This window comes from Microcaecilia unicolor, chromosome 14, assembly GCF_901765095.1.
Source record: "Microcaecilia unicolor chromosome 14, aMicUni1.1, whole genome shotgun sequence".
In the NCBI taxonomy this organism is placed as follows: domain Eukaryota; kingdom Metazoa; phylum Chordata; class Amphibia; order Gymnophiona; family Siphonopidae; genus Microcaecilia; species Microcaecilia unicolor.
Genome location: NC_044044.1, coordinates 17180346 through 17202193, shown reverse-complemented (window position 1 = coordinate 17202193; position 21848 = coordinate 17180346). Strand labels below are relative to the sequence as shown.

At 46.5% G+C, this 21848-nt stretch overlaps 1 protein-coding gene across 4 annotated transcripts in view; it reads right to left on the bottom strand.

The window, feature by feature from the left end:
• Positions 1-21405, bottom strand: part of ACADVL (acyl-CoA dehydrogenase very long chain) — an 80537-nt gene extending 59132 nt beyond the window's left edge. For 2 of the 4 annotated variants that reach the window (XM_030187360.1, XM_030187362.1), the window contains exon 1: positions 21155-21271. In XM_030187360.1, the coding sequence (XP_030043220.1) occupies positions 21155-21252 (98 nt within the window). In that variant the 5' untranslated portion in view covers positions 21253-21271. The other 2 variants (XM_030187361.1, XM_030187359.1) reach the window with 2 other exon arrangements.
• Between the last annotated feature and the right edge of the window lie 443 nt (positions 21406-21848).

Sequence of the window (21848 nt, the reverse complement as noted above, 5' to 3'; positions counted from 1 at the left end):
TGTGCATATAGCCTAGAAGATGGAATAAGACCCTATTTAGCCACTGAAAAAAAGGGCCGACCTACCCATACTACAAAGTCAAGGAATCTCTATAAATGATATAATATGACATCATCTAGAGATGTTGAACTATATACATAGTGATAAAGTCACATCCAGGATAGTTGGGTTAAGGCAGTATCAGTTTGAAATACAAGTCCCAGAAGGTATTGCAGGCAAGGAGCCAGGGGGGGGTGAGATGAGGAACCCGGACTGGACTCCTAGCTGCAATGGGGGAAGACATGGGTGTAAGCTGGCAGGACGTGTAGATGGGCTGCCACTAGGGGGAGAGAGAGTTAGGAAACCCTGTGTGCAGGAGCTCATCATTAGTCTAATGCTTAACTCAGCTGGTATGGATGTGGTGGAGGCTAATGGAAGGAGAATGATTGGTGGTGAGAGCAGAAGCCAGGGATTGATTAGGCAGGTGGGAAGGAGTCCCAGGGAAGAGAAGCAGAAAGAGAGAAGCAGTTGCAGGCTGAAAACCCTTGGGTAAGAGAGGTCCCTAAAGTACTGAAGCAGGCTGAAATCCCTTGGGTGTGAGGAAGTCCCAAAAGTATTTGCAGGCTGAAAATCCTTGGGTAAGGGAGGAGTCCCTAAAGAATTGAACTCTCCTGAAGGTAAAGAGAGTAGAAGGTAGAAACTGCTGCTTTGTGATTTAACTGTGATGATGAACTGAAAGAACGGCTTCTATTTGGAACTGAACTACTGTTTATTGTGCACTGGATAAAAAGCCCAGACTGGAGCTGACTGTGAGCCTGTATGGAATCCTGATATGTGCTGATAGCCTACTGCTTAAAGGGGACTATTTGCCACACACTTTCAGGTGGCTTATATGTGCTTAAGATTGAAGGTGAATGCTGCTGTTGGAACTGTGTATCAGGTCTACTAGAAACCTGCATGGAATAAAGTCTTTAAGACTGAAGTTGCGGGTGGACATTTATTTCTTGACTGTACCAGGAGCCTGTGGCTGGAGGAGATTGTTCTATCCTTGGCTGCACTTAGAGGTACCGGGTTACAATATATCTATATATCTATCTCCTAAATAATAATTTGCACCTCCAACGGTCTACGTCTGGATGCCTGGGTTCATAACACAATTCCCATCGGTCCGCCCTCACGTCTGAACGTGATGACGTCAGACAGCGGATCAGTGAGAAGAAAGGGAAACCAGTGCCAGCCAGCCACAGAACGTTGGAGATGAGGATAGTTGGAGGAGTGGCCTAGTGGTTAGCGTGGTGGACTTGGGTCCTGGGGAACTGAGGAACTGAGTTCGATTCCCGGCACAGGCAGCTCCTTGTGACTCTGGGCAAGTCACTTAACCCTCCATTGCCTGCCGCATTGAGCCTGCCATGAGTGGGAAAGCGCGGGGTACAAATGTAACAAAAAAAAAAAAATCGCAGGAGAATCGCCCCCTCCCCCCCCTGTCCTCCGAGTTCCATGCCCCCTCTCCTCCCTCCCTTTCTCTCTCCCCTCCGAGTGGCAGCCCAACCTGCGTTGCCCGCCCTCTTCTCCCAGTCCTCCGCCTGCCCCTTGCCTTCCTGCGTGCCGCCCAGAATTTAAAAGTTCTTACCTCGGGGTCCAGCGGCAGCAGTGAAAGGCGAGCAGGCATGGCGCTTCAGCCTGCCTTCCCTTCTGTCTCAGCTCTGCCTCTGGTCCCGCTCTCATTTCCTGTTTCCGGAAAAATGTATACTCTCCTGAAATTACTTGCATGCAGGACCAGGGTTGGACTCTGGGGGCTCAGGGCTCAAATTAAGGAGTGGATCCAGCTGGTGCCAGGTGCCATGAAGCTCTGCCTCAGTGACATCGCTCAGGTTTGCCAAGTGGGCACCCTTGTAGGATGCAGCCTTGGGCAATTGCCCACTAAAACCAGCCCTGCCTACACATCGATGGCAGTCTTTGCTTCTGCAAAAGTCATCATAGACTCCACCACTCAGTTATGTTTCCAAGTTTATTCAATATTTGCTACTCCGACCTAAGGAGACCTTCAGGGCAGTTTACAATAAGACAGAAAAAGGAAAAAAAATAACAGCATGAAAAAAAGGACAGGACACAAAAGGGTAGAATTTGTCATCGAGGGTTGCAAGCTTAACGAATTAGGGAGGGCATTCCATAAATGGGGTTCTGAAGGTGAAGTTGGGATGTACAAGTGATTTCAAGGGTGTACATAACTTTGGTTTTTGAAGAGGAAGTTAAAAAAATATATTTGTGGGGGGGGGGGGGGGGGGGGGGGAATAAGACAAAGAGGGGCATAATCGAAAGGGGTGCCCAAGTTTTCTAGAGGACGTCCTCGCAGAACGTCCCGGTGAAGGGGTGGGGAAACCTGTATTATCGAAACAAGATGGGCGTCTATCTTTCGTTTCGATAATATGGTCGGGGACACCCAAATCGACATTTAGGTCGTCCCTAAAGATGGCCGTCCTTAGACTTGGTTGTTTCTGATTTTCGGCGACAATGGAAACTAAGGACGCCCATCTCAGAAATGACCAAACGCAAGCCCTTTGGTCGTGGGAGGGGCCAGCATTTGTAGTGCACTGGTCCCCCCGACATGCCAGGACACCAACTGGGCACCCTAGGGGGCACTGCAGTGGACTTCAGAAAAAGCTCCCAGGTACATAGCCCTTATGGGTGAAGGGGGGCACCTAGATGTGGGTACAGTGGGTTTCTAGTGGGTTTTGGAGGGCTCACATTTACCACCACAAATGTAACAGGTAGGTGGGGGATGGGCCTGGGTCCGCCTACCTGAAGTGCACTGCACCCACTAAAACTGCTTCAGGGACCTGCATACTGCTGCGATGTACCTGAGTATGACATTTGAGGCTGGCGTAAAGGCTGGCAAAAATTTTTTTGAAACAATTTTTTTGAGGGTGGGAGGGGGTTAACCACTGGGGGAGTAAGGGGAGGTCATCCCCGATTCCCTTTGGTGGTCACCTGGCCAGTTCAGGCACCTTTTCGTGGCTTGGTCGTAACAAAAAAAGGACCAGATAAAGTCGTCCAAGTGCTCATCAGGGACGCCCTTCTTTTTTCGATTATGGGTCAAGGATGCCCATGTGTTCGGCACGCCCCAGTCCTACCTTCGCTACGCCTCCAATACGCCCCCCGGGAACTTTGGTTGTCCCCATGACGGAAAGCAGTTGGTGACGTCCAAAATTGGCTTTCAATTATGCCGATTTGGGTGACCCTGGGAGAAGGACGCCCATCTTCAGATTTGTGTCGAAAGATGGGCGTCCTTCTCTTTCGAAAATAAGCCTGATAGGGTCCTTTTAACTAAGCTGTGGTCTTTCCCCACACTAAAGCCAATTTTTTTTTTTTACCATGGCCATAAAAACCCTGATTTTTAATTTTTTTCCATTAATGGCTGTGCGCCAATGCGGCAATTAGCATGCGGCCATTTTTAAAAGTTATCATGGGATCACATGCCACCACCTATTAAATAGACAATTATCTATGGTGCTAACAAGTTAATATGTGGTAATGCAGATGTGCTAACTGGTTAGTGCAGGAACACTCACTCCCTGCCCCGATACACCCCCTCAGAAAGAAAAGAAAAGATGGGATTAGCATATACACATGGCAAAACTAATTAGGAATGCTTTTAGCCCGAGTACCTGCAACACAACAAAGCCAAAGATCCTAATGGACATGTCCAAACTTCCCTCGTCCTCCCTAACTTCCCCAATATATCTACCATACATAAACCTTATTCTACCACAATAACATCTTGTATTTGTTCATACCGGAACTGGCGAATGCCATTTCGGTACTATGTAAGCCACATTGAGCCTGCAAATAGGTGGGAAAATGTAGGATACAAATGTAACAAATAAATAAATAAAGCACATCCTACATAAGTACATAAGCACTGCCATGCTGGGAAAAGACCAAAGGTCCATCAAGCCCAGCACTCCGTCTCCGACAGCGGCCAATCCAGGCCCCAAGAACCTGGCAAAACCCCAAAATTTAATAACGATCAATGGACTTTTTCTTCAGGAATCTGTCCAGACCCCCCTTTAAACTCAGCAAGGCCAGCTGCCGTCACTACCTTCTCCGGCAATGAGTTCCAGAGTCTAACTACGCGCTGAGTAAAGAAAAACCTTCTCCGATTTGTTTTAAACCTACCACATTCTAACTTCATCTTGTGTCCCCTGGTTCTATTATTATTAGAAAGCGTAAACAAACACTTCACATCTGTCCGCTCTACCCCACTCATTATTTTGTAGATCTCTATCATATCACCCCTCAGCCGCCTTTTCTCCAGGCTAAAGAGTCCTAGTCTTCTTAACCTCTCCTCATAAGGTAGTCATCCCATCCCTTTTATCATTTTCGTCGCCCTTCTCTGCACCTTCTCCAATTCCTTTATATCTTTTTTGAGATGTGGCGACCAGAACTGAACACAATACTCCAGGTGCGGTCGCACCATGGAGCGATATAACGGCATTATAACATCCTCATGCTTGTTTTCCATCCCTTTTCTAATAATACTCAATATTCTGTTCGCCTTCTTAGCCGCCGCAGCACATTGAGCTGAAGATTTCAACGTCCTATCCACGATGACTCCCAGATCCCTTTCTTGGTCCATAACTCCTAAAACGGAACCTTGCATGACATAGCCGTAATTCGGGTTCCTCCTTCCCACATGCATCACTTTGCACTTGTCAACGTTGAACTTAATCTGCCATTTGGACGCCCAATCCCCCAGTCTCACGAGGTCCTCTTGTAATCTTTCACACTCCTCCCCGCGACGAGACGATCCTGGATAACTTTGTGTCATCTGCGAATTTAATTACCTCACTAGTTACTCCCATCTCAAGGTCATTTATAAATATGTTAAAAAGCAGCGGTCCCAGCACAGACCCCTAAGGGACCCCACTAACTACCCTTCTCCATCGAGAATAATGACCATTCAATCCTACTCTCTGCTTCCTATCTTTTAACCAGCTCTTAATCCACAATAATATACTGCCTCCGATCCCATGACTCTCCAGTTTCCTTTGGAGTCTTTCATGAGGCACTTTGTCAAACGCCTTCTGAAAATCTAGATACACAACATCCACCGGCTCCCCTTTGTCCACATGTTTGTTCACCCCCTCGAAAAAATGCAGTACATTTGTGAGGCAAGACTTCCCTTCACTAAATCCGTGCTGACTTTGCATTAGATCATTTTTGCTGCATGAGGCAAACTAATGCAGCTTAGTAAAAGGGTCGCATAATCTGATAGAGATTTTGCTATAGCGGTGTATGATACTCTTCTAGAAGTGGTTTAAGAAATTAATGTTCCAGAGTTTTTGTAACCTTTGAAGCTATTTCAGAGCAGCGACTACTGGAAACTGTCCATTCTGTATACATTGCAAAACATTTGTCAATTATTAAATGGAGTTTTAAAAAAATAGTTAATTATTCTCCTTGAGGTGGTGGAGATGAAAACGGTAACGGAATTCAAACATGCATGGGATTGGCATAAAGGAATCCTGTGCAGAAGGAATGGATCCACAGAAGCTTAGCTGAAATTGGGTGGCGGGGTGAAGAGGGGTTGGTGGTTGAGAGGCTAGGATAGGGGAGGGCAGACTTATACGGGGTCTGTGCCGGAGCCGGTGATGGGAGGCGGGACTGGTGGTTGGGAGGCGGGAAATACTGCTGGACAGACTTATACGGTCTGTGCCCTGAAAAAGACAGGTACAAATCAAGGTAAGGTATACACATATGAGTTTATCGTGGGCAGACTAGATGGACCGTGCTGGTCTTTTTCTGCCGTCATCTACTATGTTACTATGTTTAAGATTCTTGTAGTCACTACAGCCTTTAGTTAAAACTTATTAAAAAATGACAAGCTTTCAGGAAAAGAAAACCAATAATATTACAGGGGAAAATGAGGTCTTAACTGATCATTTTCTTACCCTTAGTCCTTTCCATTATTCCAGAACTTCTGAGATAGTGGTGTCCATCAACCAGCAAGTGGAGATAAGAGAACTGAAAACCGAGCCATCTCTCTTTTGGCATCCAATCCAGCTCCTCAGTATTTACGTAGGCAAGCATTACGAAATAAACTCGGAACAAACAAAACAACCTTAAACAATTCGCTAACCTAATCAGCAAACGTGTGTGGGCCTCTCTCATCTGTGGACAACTTGTAGAAGAGATACGTAGGAAGCACCATGCAAGGTGAGAGTCGTTATTTGACCCATTACTTCGCACTGACTAAACATATCAGAAACCGTAGGAAAACGGTCTGCTAAGTCCGAAAGGAAAGAAATTGTGGAGGCAGACTCGGTCCAAAAAAACAAAACAAAGAGGTCTTATTAAAGTTGGTTAAAAATACTGCCCTGACAAATCGCTGCATAAACTCCTGCAATGGTCTTACAGTTGAAATGTCTCAAATCAAATCTTGCAGCAGAATGTGGATCAGTAAATTTTTTGGTTCTTAAATTCACGCCGCAGAATGAGCTGTTCCCACATCTAAAATGTCCATACGGTAATTGCGTGGCCTCATTTCTCATGCTTGCAGACAGTACTGGTAAACCTCTGAGATTCTGTCCTCTTACATGCCACAATCAGTTGCTTGTTCTTGAATTCATCCAGATGTTCAATTACATGCCAGCGCATCCTTATTATCTTGGGAATGTTCCTGAAGAGATTGTTGAAAGGCAGTGTGAAAACATTATCTTGTGTTGTTCTGGTAACAGAATGTAATAGGTCTGGCTCTATCCATAGTTTCTACTCTCTCTTCTAACACCTCTCAATACAATTTTTAGGGTATCCTTTGGCTTCAAAACATCTGCGCATTTCACTAGATCTGGTCCAAAATGTTGCTGTATTGAACAGAGTCTCTTAATTCTTAAAATATGGCTATACGGAAGATTGTCCTTTAATGATTTATTGTGACAACTTTTATAGACCAAAAATTGATGTATGTCTGTTGGCTTCCTATATACATCTGTCATAAAAGTTCCTTCATCATTAGTTAGAAATGGTATTGACTTATCACTATACGCAATTAAAAAAAAAGTTATTACCTAAAGTATTTAACCATACGTGGAATCTCTTTAGCTTTATCTTTCCGTATCATGAGGACATCGTCTATGTGCGTTTCCACAAAACAATTATCTTGAAATTCGTGGTTGACCAGCTGAACTAGGAGCAAATCACTCAGAACCAGAGGCTGAAAAGTGTGTCTATCTACCTGCTGGAGACAGAAAATACAGTGATACCTCGGTTTTCGTTGATAATCCATCTGAAAACAATCGGCGAAATCCGAAACCGACAAAAACTGAGGCAACGCCACACTGAGCAGGAGAACGCGTGGATCGCCCTTTGTTTTCGCAAAATTAGCAGCGAGGCCACGTGGGCACACCGACGAAATCCGAGACAAATTTTTCGCGGAAAAAATTGTCGAAAAACGAAACCGACGATAACCGAAGTCAACGAAAACCGAGGTATTACTGTACTGAGGAGCTGGACTAGATACCAAGAATATGTCTCAGCTCAGTTTTCAGTTCTCTTATCTCCACCTGCTGGTTGATGGACACAACTATCCCACAAGTTTTGGAATAGTGGGAAGCTATGTAACGGAAAAGAACAATTTTGAAAACAAACTTTCTAGCCAATTATATGGTCATACCACCTAAGAGAATACATCCTGTAATTCTTATTTATTGTCATATGCGCCTATACAAGAGTTTGAATAAAGGTATAATGATAACAATACAATGGGCCACTACTACCTTTAAAACACTGAATGCCTTTGTATTGCTCCATGGTGCGACCGCACCTCGAATATTGTGTTCAATTCTGGTCGCTGCATCTCAAAAAAAGATAATAGTGGAATTAGAAAAGGTGCAGAGAAGGGCAACGAAAATGATAAAGGGGATGGGACGACTTCCCTATTAGGAAAGGCTAAAGCGGCCAAGGCTCTTCAGCTTGGAGAAAAGGCGGCTCAGGGGAGATATGATAGAGGTCTATAAAATAATGAGTGGAGTTGAATGAGTAGATGTGAAGCGTCTGCTTACGCTTTCCAAAAATACTAGGACTAGGGGGCATGCGATGAAGCTACAATGTAGTAAATTTAAAACGAATCGGAGAAAAGTTTTCTTCACTAAACGTGTAATTAAACTCTGGAATTCGTTGCCAGAGAATGTAGTAAAGGCAGTTAGCTTAGCGGAGTTTAAAAATAGGTTTGGACGGCTTCCTAAAGGAAAAGTCCATAGACCGTTATTAAATGGAATTGGGGAAAATCCACTGTTTCTGGGATAAGCAGTATAAAATGTTTTATACATTTTGGGGATCTTGCTGGGTATTTGTGACCTGGATTGGCCACTGTTGGAAACAGGATGCTGGGCTTGATGGACCTTTGGTGTGTTCCAGTATGGCAATACTTTTCTACTTATGTACTTGGGATTCTGAATGGAATCTTCCTACTCTTTGGGGTTCTACATGGAATCGTTACTCTTTAGGATTCTAGAATCTTGCTATTGTTTGCAGTTCTACATGGAATGTTGCTACTCTTTGGGATCTTGTCAGGTATTTGTGACCTGGATTGGCCACTGTTGGAAACAGGATGCTGGGCTCGATGGACCTTTGATCTTTCCCAGTATGGCAACACTTATGTACTTATGTACTTGTAATGCTGCGGTGCATTCATCTTTACATCGTGATAGAGAACTTCCATTTCCGAGAATCAAGGCTTGTTGACTATCAGGATATTCTGCAATGGACTCTTGCTCCAGGTTAGATTTTGATTCCTATAGGTGCTTCCCTCTTCCACACATGCCTCACCGAGAACATTTCCCTTGGTCCTCCTGGAGTATTTTGTTAAGACCTTTGAAGTTAGAATGATTGAATATTTTAACACCCAACAGAAAGGACTTAACAAGGATCTGGGGTTCCTAGCCCATTATAAACCATAAAGCTGTATTTCTCTGTTGATCACCCCACCCCTCACCTATCCACACCCATCCTGTTAGAATATCAATGATATGCTTTGATGTCCCCATGCATACCTCCTACCCACCCCCATCCTCCCACCCTGTCAGACTGTCATAGTAATGCTTGAATGTTTTCACTTATATACACTGTCAGCTAGCACATTTGCTTATTTCCGATCTGAGGAAGAAGGGCAACCTTCGAAAGCTAATCAAGAAATGTATTAAGTTATGTTCAATAAAAAAGGTATCATCTTATTTTCTTTTCCATGTTTTATTTTGTTTGATTTCTATAGATTCTACATGGAATGTTGCTATTCCACTAGCAACATTCCATGTAGAAGTCGGCCCTTGTAGATCACCAATGTGGCCGCGCAGGCTTCTGCTTCTGTGAGTCTGACGTCAGACTCACAGAAACAGAAGCCTGCGCAGCCTTCTACATGGAATGTTGCTAGTGGAATAGCAACATTCCATGTAGAATCTCCAATAGTAGCAACATTCCATGTAGAATCTCCAATAGTATCTATTTTGTCATAGTAATGCTTGAATGTTTTCACTTATATACACTGTCAGCTAGCACATTTGCTTATTTCCGATCTGAGGAAGAAGGGCAACCTTCGAAAGCTAATCAAGAAATGTATTAAGTTATGTTCAATAAAAAAGGTATCATCTTATTTTCTTTTCCATGTTTTATTTTGTTTGATTTCTATTGATAACCTTAAGAGTGGACTAACATGGCTACCACACTCCTCTTGTTAATACCTTAAATTACATTTTGCCAGCAGCACGGAGGCCGTAGAAAATTCCTAGGTTCTGTATATTGAGATCACATCCTGCTTGTTGCTGTCATGCTGATCCCTCCACTGCAGCTGCTGTTAATACTCCTCTGGAAGAGAAGCATTGAGCCTGGGTATGGGGTTATTGCCACCATGGAGATCTGTCTGGTGGCCCATCTGCCACTGGCCGATACAGGGCCTGTGTGTCCATGGCCCCCTCCGAGTTCATGGTTGCTTTGGTGCAATAGCTACAGGTTGTGATACTTTGTGAAGTGAGGTGTCTAACGCCCTCCAGGGAGATCTTACACTGGTTGCTAAAGGGAAGAGCAACGGGCCTCCTACTGCAGAGGTCTGGTTGCAGTCGCCACTCCTGGATTGTGTGGATTCTCCCACTGACAAATCTGTGTCCATCTGCCTGGAATCAGAGCAAACCACAGCTAGTGGAAGCGAATATATCATATGTGTAAGAGGCCTCTGCTGAATTTTGGTCCGACTATGCTTAACGTAAGGAAGGTCGGGCAACCCATAGTCTGGGCTATTCTCAGTGGGCAGTTTCAGTGCCCAAGAATGAAAAGAACCAGCTTCACAAGAAACCTACAACAGAATAAGTCAGAATGGCTTCTTCCCATGAGTATTTCAGGAGACTCAGCTTTTCAAATTAATTTAAAAGTGGGACTCTTTTTTTTTTTTTTTCTTTGAAAGCCTAGTGAATGTTTTCTGGATGCATCAGTCATTCTGTGATCGTGTACATATATCGTTCTTTTCTCTCTTTCCAGCTATTTTTAAATAACGGAAGGGAATTAACTTGCTCGCCCACACACACCATTTAAAGTGCATTCCAAGGTAAAGCAAGCTCCGAGCTTCATCACACTTAAAATATACGTACATATGTGATCAACGTTGTTACAGAGGCGGTGAACATTCAGTGCAGTGGGGTGCATGACGTCTGTGTGCTCCTGAAAAATCTGACACACACACAGGAAGCCATTATCTCCAAACTAAACGAATAAGCAAAGTCATCAAAGCTTTGAAATCCTCCGATGAAACCTTCCAAAGGCAGGTCCAGCCAGTGCTGGCAAGACAAGCCGGGGCAGGGCTAACAATCAGATCCATGCCATTGGGGGGTGGGCTCAGCCTGTCCCGATTTTACCCTGCTGCACCTAAGACTTGTAGGCTCAGTGCCTGATAGAGAAATGCAGAACCAGGAGATAAATGTTACAAGGACAGCGCTGCCCTGACATTTCTGTGTAAAGTTATACCTGCTATTTCTGTGGCAGCAATTGCACTGGTTTTCCCACCTCAAATTTAAAATCAGTTCACTCGGACAGTATAAGGACCTATGTCCAAATATTAGCCATTTTGGAGAAGGAGGGCAAAAGTTTTAAAAAGGGACTTGTTCAAGACTCTCATAGGCTTGTTACCTTAAAGTCTCTGATACCTTGGAGTATAACCTTGGCACACCAATCACCTGAAGTCTCTATTATTTTTATGAAGTCTCTTTTATTGAATAAATCACAGATCATTTACTCACAGTCAGATGTTCAGAAGCGCTGCCCCAGGGAACAGAGACTCCGCAGTTCTAGGAGCTGTTTCAGTGGTTGGAGGTGAGATCTGAGGAGAGGTAGCTTTATTGTAGGTGAGAAATAGTTGAAAAGATAGAAGTGGTTCAAAGCTTGGTGCCTGGAATGTGCAATATCTCATTAGGGAGGAGATATATTCAAAGGTAAAAACCCAAGTTCGTTCCAGGGAGTCGGGAGCAGGACAAGTACTGGTCAGAAGCAAGATGGTGAATGCCTCGTGGCCAGAGAGGCAGGGGGGTCAAGAAGGCTCACGAGCCCAGGGAGGAGGCGTTAAAGACCAATCGGGACAGAGCCTGCCATAGGGTGGCAAGGGTGGTCCAAGAGGACGGCCCTCGATTGGAGGAAAAGGTCATGCCTAGCTGACCTCTCAGGACAGGGTTAGTAAGAATGATCAGGAAATGACCGCAGTTAGAGAAAAGGGCCAAGCTTGGCTGCGAAAGAGAGGCGGTCTAGGCAGAGACCCAAACCAATGGTAACTTATACAAATAGGCAAGTGTGGCTGCGTTGACCTGCAAACTACATTACACACAATGCATTGCTCACGTAACCTTGCAGTGAGAACCGCAACCATGAAAGTCCTTAGACATGAGAATAACAGTAAAGGCATTAAACACATTTTAGGATCACATTACGAACTAGTGCAAGGCTGGAGGAGGACAGAACAGGACTTGTATCCAGCAGCAGGTGCAAACCACTATTTCCTATACGTTGCGAAGGGCTCTGGCGTATATGCTCCTACCATCAGGTGGCGCAGCAATATCGCAGTTTCAATCACAACATACCAAGCAAATTTCATGAGATTCCAAGGGGCCCTACCTACCCCCACGCAACTGAAACAGCAATATTAATGCACCACTCTGAATGGTGCATTTTTAAAAAAGCCATGCGAAAAAGTACAACAAAGAAAATGTTCCATTAAAAGAATAAAGCCTTTCTTCCCAAGAGAAATATTCCGCAGCTTGGTACAATTATTGGTGCTATGCCACCTAGATTACTGTAATGCCATCTACGCCGGATACAAAGAACAAATCATTAAGAAACTCCAAACTGCCCAAAACACAGCAGCCAGACTCGTATTCGGAAAAAACGAAATACGAAAGCGCCAAACCCTTAAGAGAAAAACTACACTGGCTCCCACTTAAAGAACGTATTGCGTTCAAGATCTGCACTCTGGTTCATAAAATCATTCACGGCGAGGCCCCGGTCTACATGTCAGACCTCATAGACTTACCAACCAGGAACAGAAAAGGGTCAGCACGCACATTCCTGAATCTCCACTACCCCAGCTGCAAAGGACTAAAATACAAATTAACATATGCATCCAGCTTCTCCTACATAAGCACGCAACTATGGAATGCACTACCAAAAGCCACAAAAACACTTCCGAAAATTACTAAAAACCAACCTATTCAAAAAGGCATACCACAATGATCCATCCTAAATACCAGACAACGAAACCTATACCAGAACTGGACAAAACCAAACTCTCTACACTCGACTGCTTAATTCACTTTGTCACTAATGAACTTTAATGCAATACCTCCTTGTATTTCTGATTCCGGAAATGGCGATCGCCATCACGGCATAATGTAAGCCACATTGAGCCTGCAAATAGGTGGGAAAATGTGGGATACAAATGCAACAAATCAAAAATATAAATGGCAAGAGGCGTACTCACTCGCAAATGTGCAGTAGAGAGCCTCTCTGTCCCGCCCCCGCGTCAATACGTGATGATGGGGGCATGACAGAGAGGGAACCTGCGCACCTGCGAGTGAGGGAACCGCTGTCGCCACCGCTCCCCCCCCTAGGGTTGCCGCTACCGCTCCCCCCACCCACCCGGAGTCGCCGCCGCCACCCACCCTCCACCCGGCCCGGGTACCTGGTTTCATTATTCAAACCGCCGGAACGCAGCACACAACTCATCTGAGCTGCCGTTGGCCTTCCTTACCTGCCTTTGTCCCGTCCTCGCCGATGTTACGTCACACGAGGGCGGAACACACGCAGAGAAGAAGGAAGGCTGACGGCAGCTTAGATGAGCTGTGTGCTGCGTTCCGGCGGTTTGAATAGTGAAACCAGGTACCCGGCCCGGGTGGAGGGGTGGCGGAGGGGACTCCGGGGGGGGGGGGGCTTTCAAACCCCCTCCCCTTCCTTTACTAGCCCGTTTTTACGGGCTCAACGGCTATTAAATAAATAAAATACAAGAAGCAAACTCCGGCACATTTTAGAGGGAACTCTGGTGTCTACTGCGTAAATCCTTTCGAATATCTGCTCCTAAATGTCCACTGATGCCTTGGAGGCAGGTGCGTAGTCAGACTTCGGCGGGAGGGGGGGGTCCAGAGCCTGAGATGAGGGGGCACATTTTAGCCCCCCCCCCGGTGCCGCTGCCCCCCCCTCGCCATTTTGACCCCCCCCCCCCGCCACCACCACCAACTTTGACCCCCCCTTCCGCCTACGACCCTCTCAATCCCCCTCATCCGCCACCAACCCTCCCCCGCCATCGGCTACCTTTGCTGGCGGGGGACCCCAACCCCCGCCAGCCGAGGTCCTCTTCTTCCGCCGCAAGGCTTTGTTCTGTTTCTGCGAGTCTGACGTCCTGCACGTGCAGGATGTCAGACTCAAAGAAACAGAACGAAGCCTTGTAGATCAGCCGGCGGCCGCGTTGCTGGCTGATCTGCAAGGCTTCGTTCTGTTTCTTTGAGTCTGACGTCGCAAGGCTTCGTTCTGTTTCTGTGAGTCTGACATCCTGCACGCACAGAAACAGAACAAAGCCTTGCGATGTCAGACTCACAGAAACAGAACGAAGCCTTGCGCCGGAAGAGGAGGACCTTGGCTGGCGGGGGTTGGGGTCCCCCGCCAGCAAAGGTAGCCGACAGCGACAGCAGGGGAGGGTTGGCGGCGGGAGGGGGGGGGTTGAGAGGGTCATCGGCATGGGGGGGCCAGGGCCAAATCTACGGGGGCCCAGGCCCCCGTGGCCCCATGTAGCTATGCCACTGCTTGGAAGTAACACTAGACCTCTGATCTGTCTGCTTCATCTGGACCAGACCTCTCCAGGCCAGGGAAACAATTGTTTGAACACTGTCTTTTAACCTGTCTGAACTGGGGTTGGAGGAGTTCTGCGTTTCCCATTCGGGAGAAACTGGGGCTACCTGGGGCCACAGATGAAACGTCAAGCTTTCACAGGCATAAAGAATGTATTCCTTATCATGAACTACTACTACTTATCATTTCTATAGTGCTACTGATGGGAACCGCAAAAAAAAAAAAAAAATCAAACTATGTGGAAGTTAGGCGATCGCCTAAGTAATACCAAATTACCTGTTTTTGACCTGCACATATAGCTATACACATGTATCCTACTTTGTAATGTTACTACTCCAGTAACTTAGTTTAGCTGGTGCCCAGGCAGCTGCCTAGGCATGGCATTATAGTCCTATATATTACATTATTTTAGCTAATATTAGTAAACTGCATTATGAGCTAAGTCAGAGAATAGCCAAATTCCTCACATTCCTTCCCATCTGATAAGGAAAGAGGCCTCAGACAGAAACCAGTTCTTTCCTACATGGTCAGGGATTTCCCTATTGGCTGATAGTTAGCCTGGGATGGTCAGGGCTGAGGTATATCCTTGAGTACCTTTCAGGCTTATTTTCGAAAGAGAAGGGCGCCCATCTTTCGACACAAATCGGGAGATGGGCGTCCTTCTCTCAGGGCCGCCCAAATCGGCATAATCGAAAGCCGATTTTGGGCATCCCCAACTGCTTCCTGTCGCGGGGACGACCAAAGTTCCCGGGGGCGTGTCTGAGGCCTAGCGAAGGCAGGACTGGGGCGTGCCTAACAGATGTGTGTCCTCGAGCGATAATGGAAAAAACAAGGGTGTCCCTGACGAGCACTTGGCCGACTACTTGGTCCATTTTTTCTTACGAACAAGCCTCAAAAAGGTGCTCGAACTGACCAGATGACCACCGGAGGGAATCGGGGATGACCTCCCCTGACTCCCCCAGTGGTGACTAACCCCCTCGCACCCTGGGAAAAACAACTTAAATTTTTTTTTGCTAGGCTCAAATATCATACTCAGGTCCATTGCAGCAGTATGCAGGTCCCTGGGGGGGGGGGGGGGGGTGTCAGCGGAGGCATAGCAAAGGCATGGACGTCCTTCTTTCAAACATTTTGGATGTCCTGAATTGCCCCCCCCCCCCCCCCCCACAGTGACAGCCAAATTTCAAGGGAGTGGAGGAGTAGCCTAGTGGTTAGAGCACTGGTCTTGCAATCCAGAGGTTCAAATCCCACTGCTGGTTCAAATCCCACTGCTGCTACTTATAATCCAAAATCCAAATAAAGGGGGTGTCGGAGGCATAGCAAAGGCATGGATGTTCTTCTCACAGAAACATCCACATTTTGGACATCCTCAACTGCCCATTGCAGGGATGGAGGCATAGTGAAGACGCCGAACATGTGGACTTGGACGTCCTTCACCCATACTTGGACTTGTGTTTTCTTAAGGTTGTAGGCGGCTATTATATACGCAGCCTGTCTGCATCTATGAAGCCGTCTTTGGCATGCGCAGAGCAGCCACGCATAAAGCTTGGCTGCTCTGCACTGGCTTCCCCTCCTTAGAAAGGAAATCGTGTGCAAATGAGCTAACAGCGAGCAGCTCATTTGCATGCGATTTCCTTCATGCATGCCCGTTCCTTTCCGAATTACTAAGGGATCGGTAAGGTAAGGGCTTTTTCCGTTCAGTTAGTGCATCAGTTAGTCAACTGCAGTGCCTCCTAGGGTGCCCTGGCACGTCAGGGGGACCAGTGCACTACGAATGCTGGCTCCTCCCATGACCAAATGAGTTGGATTTGGTCGTTTTTGAGATGGGCGTCCTCGGTTTCCATTATCACCGAAAACCGGGGATGACCATCTCAACATTTAGGTCAACCATCTCTAAGGTCGACCTAAATGTTGAGATTTGGGCTTCCCCGACTGTATTATCAAAACGAAAGATGGACACCCATCTTGTTTTGATAATATGGGTTTCCCCGCCCCTTCGTGGGGACGTCCTGCGAGGACGACCTCAGGAAAACTTGGGCACCCCGTTCGATTATGCCGCTCTTTTGTCTATTTTGGCCCCCTTTGTCTTCGTTCATTTCTTCCTCTCCACCCTTTCTCCTTGACTCTCTGAGAACCTGAGCATAATCCCACGTCTGTGGGCAGGGAAGAGAAAGAAGCCTGAGAATTTGCTGTTTGAGCTTACGATGTTGAGGCAGGAAAACTTTCCCCACCTGGGTAATGAAGCACCCTCCCAGAAACTCCAGGGTCTTGGTGGGGTTGAGATGACTCTTGCTGTAATTCAACACCCAACCCAACGCAGAAAAACCTATGGAAGTTTGGAAGGTTAAGTGCTTTGAAAATATGCCTCTGTGTGTACTGCGAAGGCTCTCTTGATAAGAAGGCGCCCAAACTAGTCAATTGTCCAGGTAAGGATATACCTGTATCCCTTGCCAGCGAAGAAAAGCTGCCAACACCACCAACACAACTTCTCGCCTGGCTGGCCCGAGACTATGACATAACGAAGAGTCTCCATGCGGAAGTGAAGTACTCCGAGAGACTTGCTCATGCCTCCGAGATCCAGAACTGGGCGAAAAGAGTCTTCTTTCTTTGGGATGATAAAATAGATGGAATATCAACCTGTGTCCCTTTCTGCCACAGGAAAGGGCTGAATGGCCCCCAGTCACCTTAAAGAGGCTAAAGGTAGTTAGAACTGTCCAACTCTTTGCACAGCTGCTGCAAGGGAACAGCATAAAAACATCTGCGAGTGGCTTTGAAAATTGTAGCTTGTAGCCATGGAGAATGATAATGAGGACCCACTGGTCTGCAGTAATGGTGGTCCACTCCTTGTGAAAGCAGGAAAGACACCCACCTATGTCAAATGAGGTCCTTTCAGTCATATCATAATTAAAAGCAATAAAAAAACCGGAGACCCAATAATTCCAAGGTATATGCAACTTGAGTTGTCCTGTAGTCCATGGAGAACACCAGTTACAGGTAAGCAACTTAATTTTCTCTACAGATAAGCAGTATATATTTTATAAGTTGCATTTGTAAGTAATGTCATTCAATAGCGAGGATGGGAAGTTCCCTAGCATTGAAGTACATCTCTTGTCTAGTGAGCACATGTGGATTCCTATATATGCCTGTGAGGAGGTTTATAGAACACTGTCCCTCACCCTTAAGAAAGTCCCTCTCTAACTAGCCTGGGCCACCTTAACAGAACAGATCCTGCCCCAGGAGGAAGTGAGCCAGGAGGGATGGAATCAATAACTGGGAATTTAAAAGACAGGGCTAGGCTAAGGAGGCCCAGAGAAGGAAGAACTGAAGCTCCAGTTTATGCCTTTAACTAAAAGTGTTTAGCTGCTGTGGATGAGGTAAGCCAATGTTGTTTGCTGAGTGACCTCTGAGAAGACCCGAGTTCACAGGCTATGTTTGGGGGCAGTGCAGGGCAGCCCCACCAGCCACAGATTGCTTGACCTGCTAGCCAGAGACCTACTCAAGACAGTTAACTAATCCAGAGAAACCACTGAATCTGATATTCCTGGCCTGTGAGGTACCAGGTCACTAAACATTTAATTTTCACCTTTATACACCTTGTCTGGCTGAGTTATTCCCGGGGCCACCCCAGCAACCTTGCCCGAGGTCTCACAATGCCCAATAGTTGCATGAGGTCCTCTCAGTCTTTTTCCTTCTGCGGCTCAAATAGGATGGACTCAGCTGAATTCAGAGATCCTGAGGTTCTCTCGTGAAACCTCGGGAATGCAGGTTTTTCTCTTTTAATGTTGGTCTTCCCTCCAACGTTGTCAACAGCATCCCTGCACCATCTGGCAGTCTGCCATCCTCTAAAAAATATCTCTTTCCTTCAGTTCAGCTAATTCCATTTTCCCTGACAGGCTTGGCTAGGAGTAGACCGCAATGTTAAGAAGTGTTTAATCTGTTCTGTGATGTCTAAGACCACACAGCTGCGAAGACTCAAGATCCAGGAGGTCTTATCGTACAGAAAGGTAGCAGGTCCAAGTGAAGATACCTCCTTTTCTTTTTGGGAATGAGGCGGTACCATTTTATTTATTAATTTATGATATTTATATCCCACATTAGCCCACAATAGAGTCAAGTTCAATGTGGCTTACAAACAAACAATACATTTTGGACCTCAGAGCCCTCAACAATGTACAAAAGGTCACAGTAGCCAGGATCTTATACTGCTGCTGGCAATGGGGACCGACTATTCTCTGGACCTCAATGACGCCTATACTGATGACATGACACCAGGATCATCGGTATTTCCCTCAGATTTGAGTCAGGCCAGCCCAACCTCCAGTACAGAGCAGTTTCCTTTTGGTTGTCATGAGCACCCATAGGCGCCCGGTATAAGAGGCTTGGACAGGCTAAGCCTCCCCTGCTGTGCTCTAAGGGGTTTAAATTGTTGATTTACCTCCATCCTCAGAGCAAGGAGACTCGATTTTAATTACCACTGCACTGATTAACCCGTCCTAAATTTAATTTGTCCGATTTTAACTCTAAAGGGCCTTATTTACCCACAGGATCCACGTTTTACGCGAACTCGAAGATATATTTAACCCCTTCCCCCATGTCTTGAGCTTTTAAAGCCCTATTTGCAGTCATTGCGTGAACCGTGCGCATAGAAGGCAACTTTTCAAAATGATTAGGAGGTGCTAAACCCAATGGAACCCCCTCCCTGGACACAATCAAGGAGTTTGTTCAATATTGGGGGGGGGGGGGTGCTCAAATCAGCCACGGAGCTGGTTCCTAGACCCTAGCGTATGTCCTGGAATAGCTGCATTCTTTTCCTCTTTCTAGTCTGACTTTTAGCTTTAAGCCCTCTTTAAGCTTGAACCGGATGCGGTACCTGATCGCAAGCCAGGGAAGTGATTAGGAGTTAAATTTGTACAGCGCTGCGAAACCCTAGTAGCGCTTTAGAAATGTTAAGTAGTAGTAAACCCAAGAGAAACCCCTCCCTGGACACAGTCCAGGAGTTTGCTCCAATACTGGGGGTGCTCAAGCTCCCACAGAACTGGTTCCTATATACCCTTGGGTAAGTCCTGGAATAGCTGCATTCTTGTCCTCTTTCTAGTCTGACTTTTAGCTTTAAGCCCTCTTTAAGCTTGAACCGGATGCGGTACCTGATCGCAAGCCAGGGAAGTGATTAGGAGTTAAATTTGTACAGCGCTGCGTAACCCTAGTAGCGCTTTAGAAATGTTAAGTAGTAGTAAACCCAAGAGAAACCCCTCCCTGGACACAGTCCAGGAGTTTGCTCCAATACTGGGGGTGCTCAAGCTCCCACAGAACTGGTTCCTATATACCCTTGGGTAAGTCCTGGAATAGCTGCATTCTTGTCCTCTTTCTAGTCTGACTTTTAGCTTTAAGCCCTCTTTAAGCTTGAACCGGATGCGGTACCTGATCGCAAGCCAGGGAAGTGATTAGGAGTTAAATTTGTACAGCGCTGTGTAACCCTAGTAGCGCTTTAGAAATGTTAAGTAGTAGTAAACCCAAGAGAAACCCCTCCCTGGACACAGTCCAGGAGTTTGCTCCAATACTGGGGGTGCTCAAGCTCCCACAGAACTGGTTCCTATATACCCCTGGGTAAGTCCTGGAATAGCTGCATTCTTGTCCTCTTTCTAGTCTGACTTTTAGCTTTAAGCCCTCTTTAAGCTTGAACCGGATGCGGTACCTGATCGCAAGCCAGGGAAGTGATTAGGAGTTAAATTTGTACAGCGCTGCGTAACCCTAGTAGCGCTTTAGAAATGTTAAGTAGTAGTAAACCCAACAGAAACCCCTCCCTGGACACAGTCCAGGAGTTTGCTCCAATACTGGGGGTGCTCAAGCTCCCACAGAACTGGTTCCTATATACCCTTGGGTAAGTCCTGGAATAGCTGCATTCTTGTCCTCTTTCTAGTCTGACTTTTAGCTTTAAGCCCTCTTTAAGCTTGAACCGGATGCGGTACCTGATCGCAAGCCAGGGAAGTGATTAGGAGTTAAATTTGTACAGCGCTGCGTAACCCTAGTAGCGCTTTAGAAATGTTAAGTAGTAGTAAACCCAACAGAAACCCCTCCCTGGACACAGTCCAGGAGTTTGCTCCAATACTGGGGGTGCTCAAGCTCCCACAGAACTGGTTCCTATATACCCTTGGGTAAGTCCTGGAATAGCTGCATTCTTGTCCTCTTTCTAGTCTGACTTTTAGCTTTAAGCCCTCTTTAAGCTTGAACCGGATGCGGTACCTGATCGCAAGCCAGGGAAGTGATTAGGAGTTAAATTTGTACAGCGCTGCGTAACCCTAGTAGCGCTTTAGAAATGTTAAGTAGTAGTAAACCCAACAGAAACCCCTCCCTGGACACAGTCCAGGAGTTTGCTCCAATACTGGGGGTGCTCAAGCTCCCACAGAACTGGTTCCTATATACCCTTGGGTAAGTCCTGGAATAGCTGCATTCTTGTCCTCTTTCTAGTCTGACTTTTAGCTTTAAGCCCTCTTTAAGCTTGAACCGGATGCGGTACCTGATCGCAAGCCAGGGAAGTGATTAGGAGTTAAATTTGTACAGCGCTGCGTAACCCTAGTAGCGCTTTAGAAATGTTAAGTAGTAGTAAACCCAACAGAAACCCCTCCCTGGACACAGTCCAGGAGTTTGCTCCAATACTGGGGGTGCTCAAGCTCCCACAGAACTGGTTCCTATATACCCTTGGGTAAGTCCTGGAATAGCTGCATTCTTGTCCTCTTTCTAGTCTGACTTTTAGCTTTAAGCCCTCTATTTCGTTCTATTGTAAAGCACTTTGTTTTGAATGCTAAATACTTACAGTAAGCTTAAACTGAGTAGAGTGCAAGCTCTATGGAGCACGCAAGTACTCCCCATACTGTGTCCAAGTTCAACATGCAGAATAACAGCAAAAGGCATGCAATCAGCCTGGCAGGTCCCCTCCTACTTACCCCCGGCCGGTGAGGCGCAGGAGCTGCTGGCAGAGAGCAGGGGTCAGCCGGGCACTCTGCATCCTCTCAGCGGGTAGCTTGCTCTCTCTCTCTGCTGCCCCTCCTACGCGTTTCTGATCGCATGTGGCTTTCTCCAACTCCAATTACCTCCGTGGGCGTGACTTCCACCTGTCTTGGAAGTCACGCCCACGGGGACGGGGGGAGGTGATTGGACTCTGAGAAAGACACGTAGCATGTATACACCATGCCAAGGAGGTAAATACCATACGCCCAGGTCTCGGGCTGCGCACGCGCATCAGTTCCGGATACTACGTCCTTCTTTGGCCCTCGCGGCATGCTGGGAGTTGTAGTTTACTTTTGTAGGGCTGCACAAATTGTCCCTGCGGGAGGAGGAGGGACATGTAGATTGTCCTTTCTTCAAAGAGAGGATAGAGTTTTCTGTCTGACGCTGGCATAGATATGAGTATCCTCTGCAGCTGTTTTAGTATCTGTGATCGTTGTCCTGGTTTTCCCTTTCCTGTCCCTCTCTCTTCCTCAGAAGTTCCCGACGTGTCTCTGGCTATT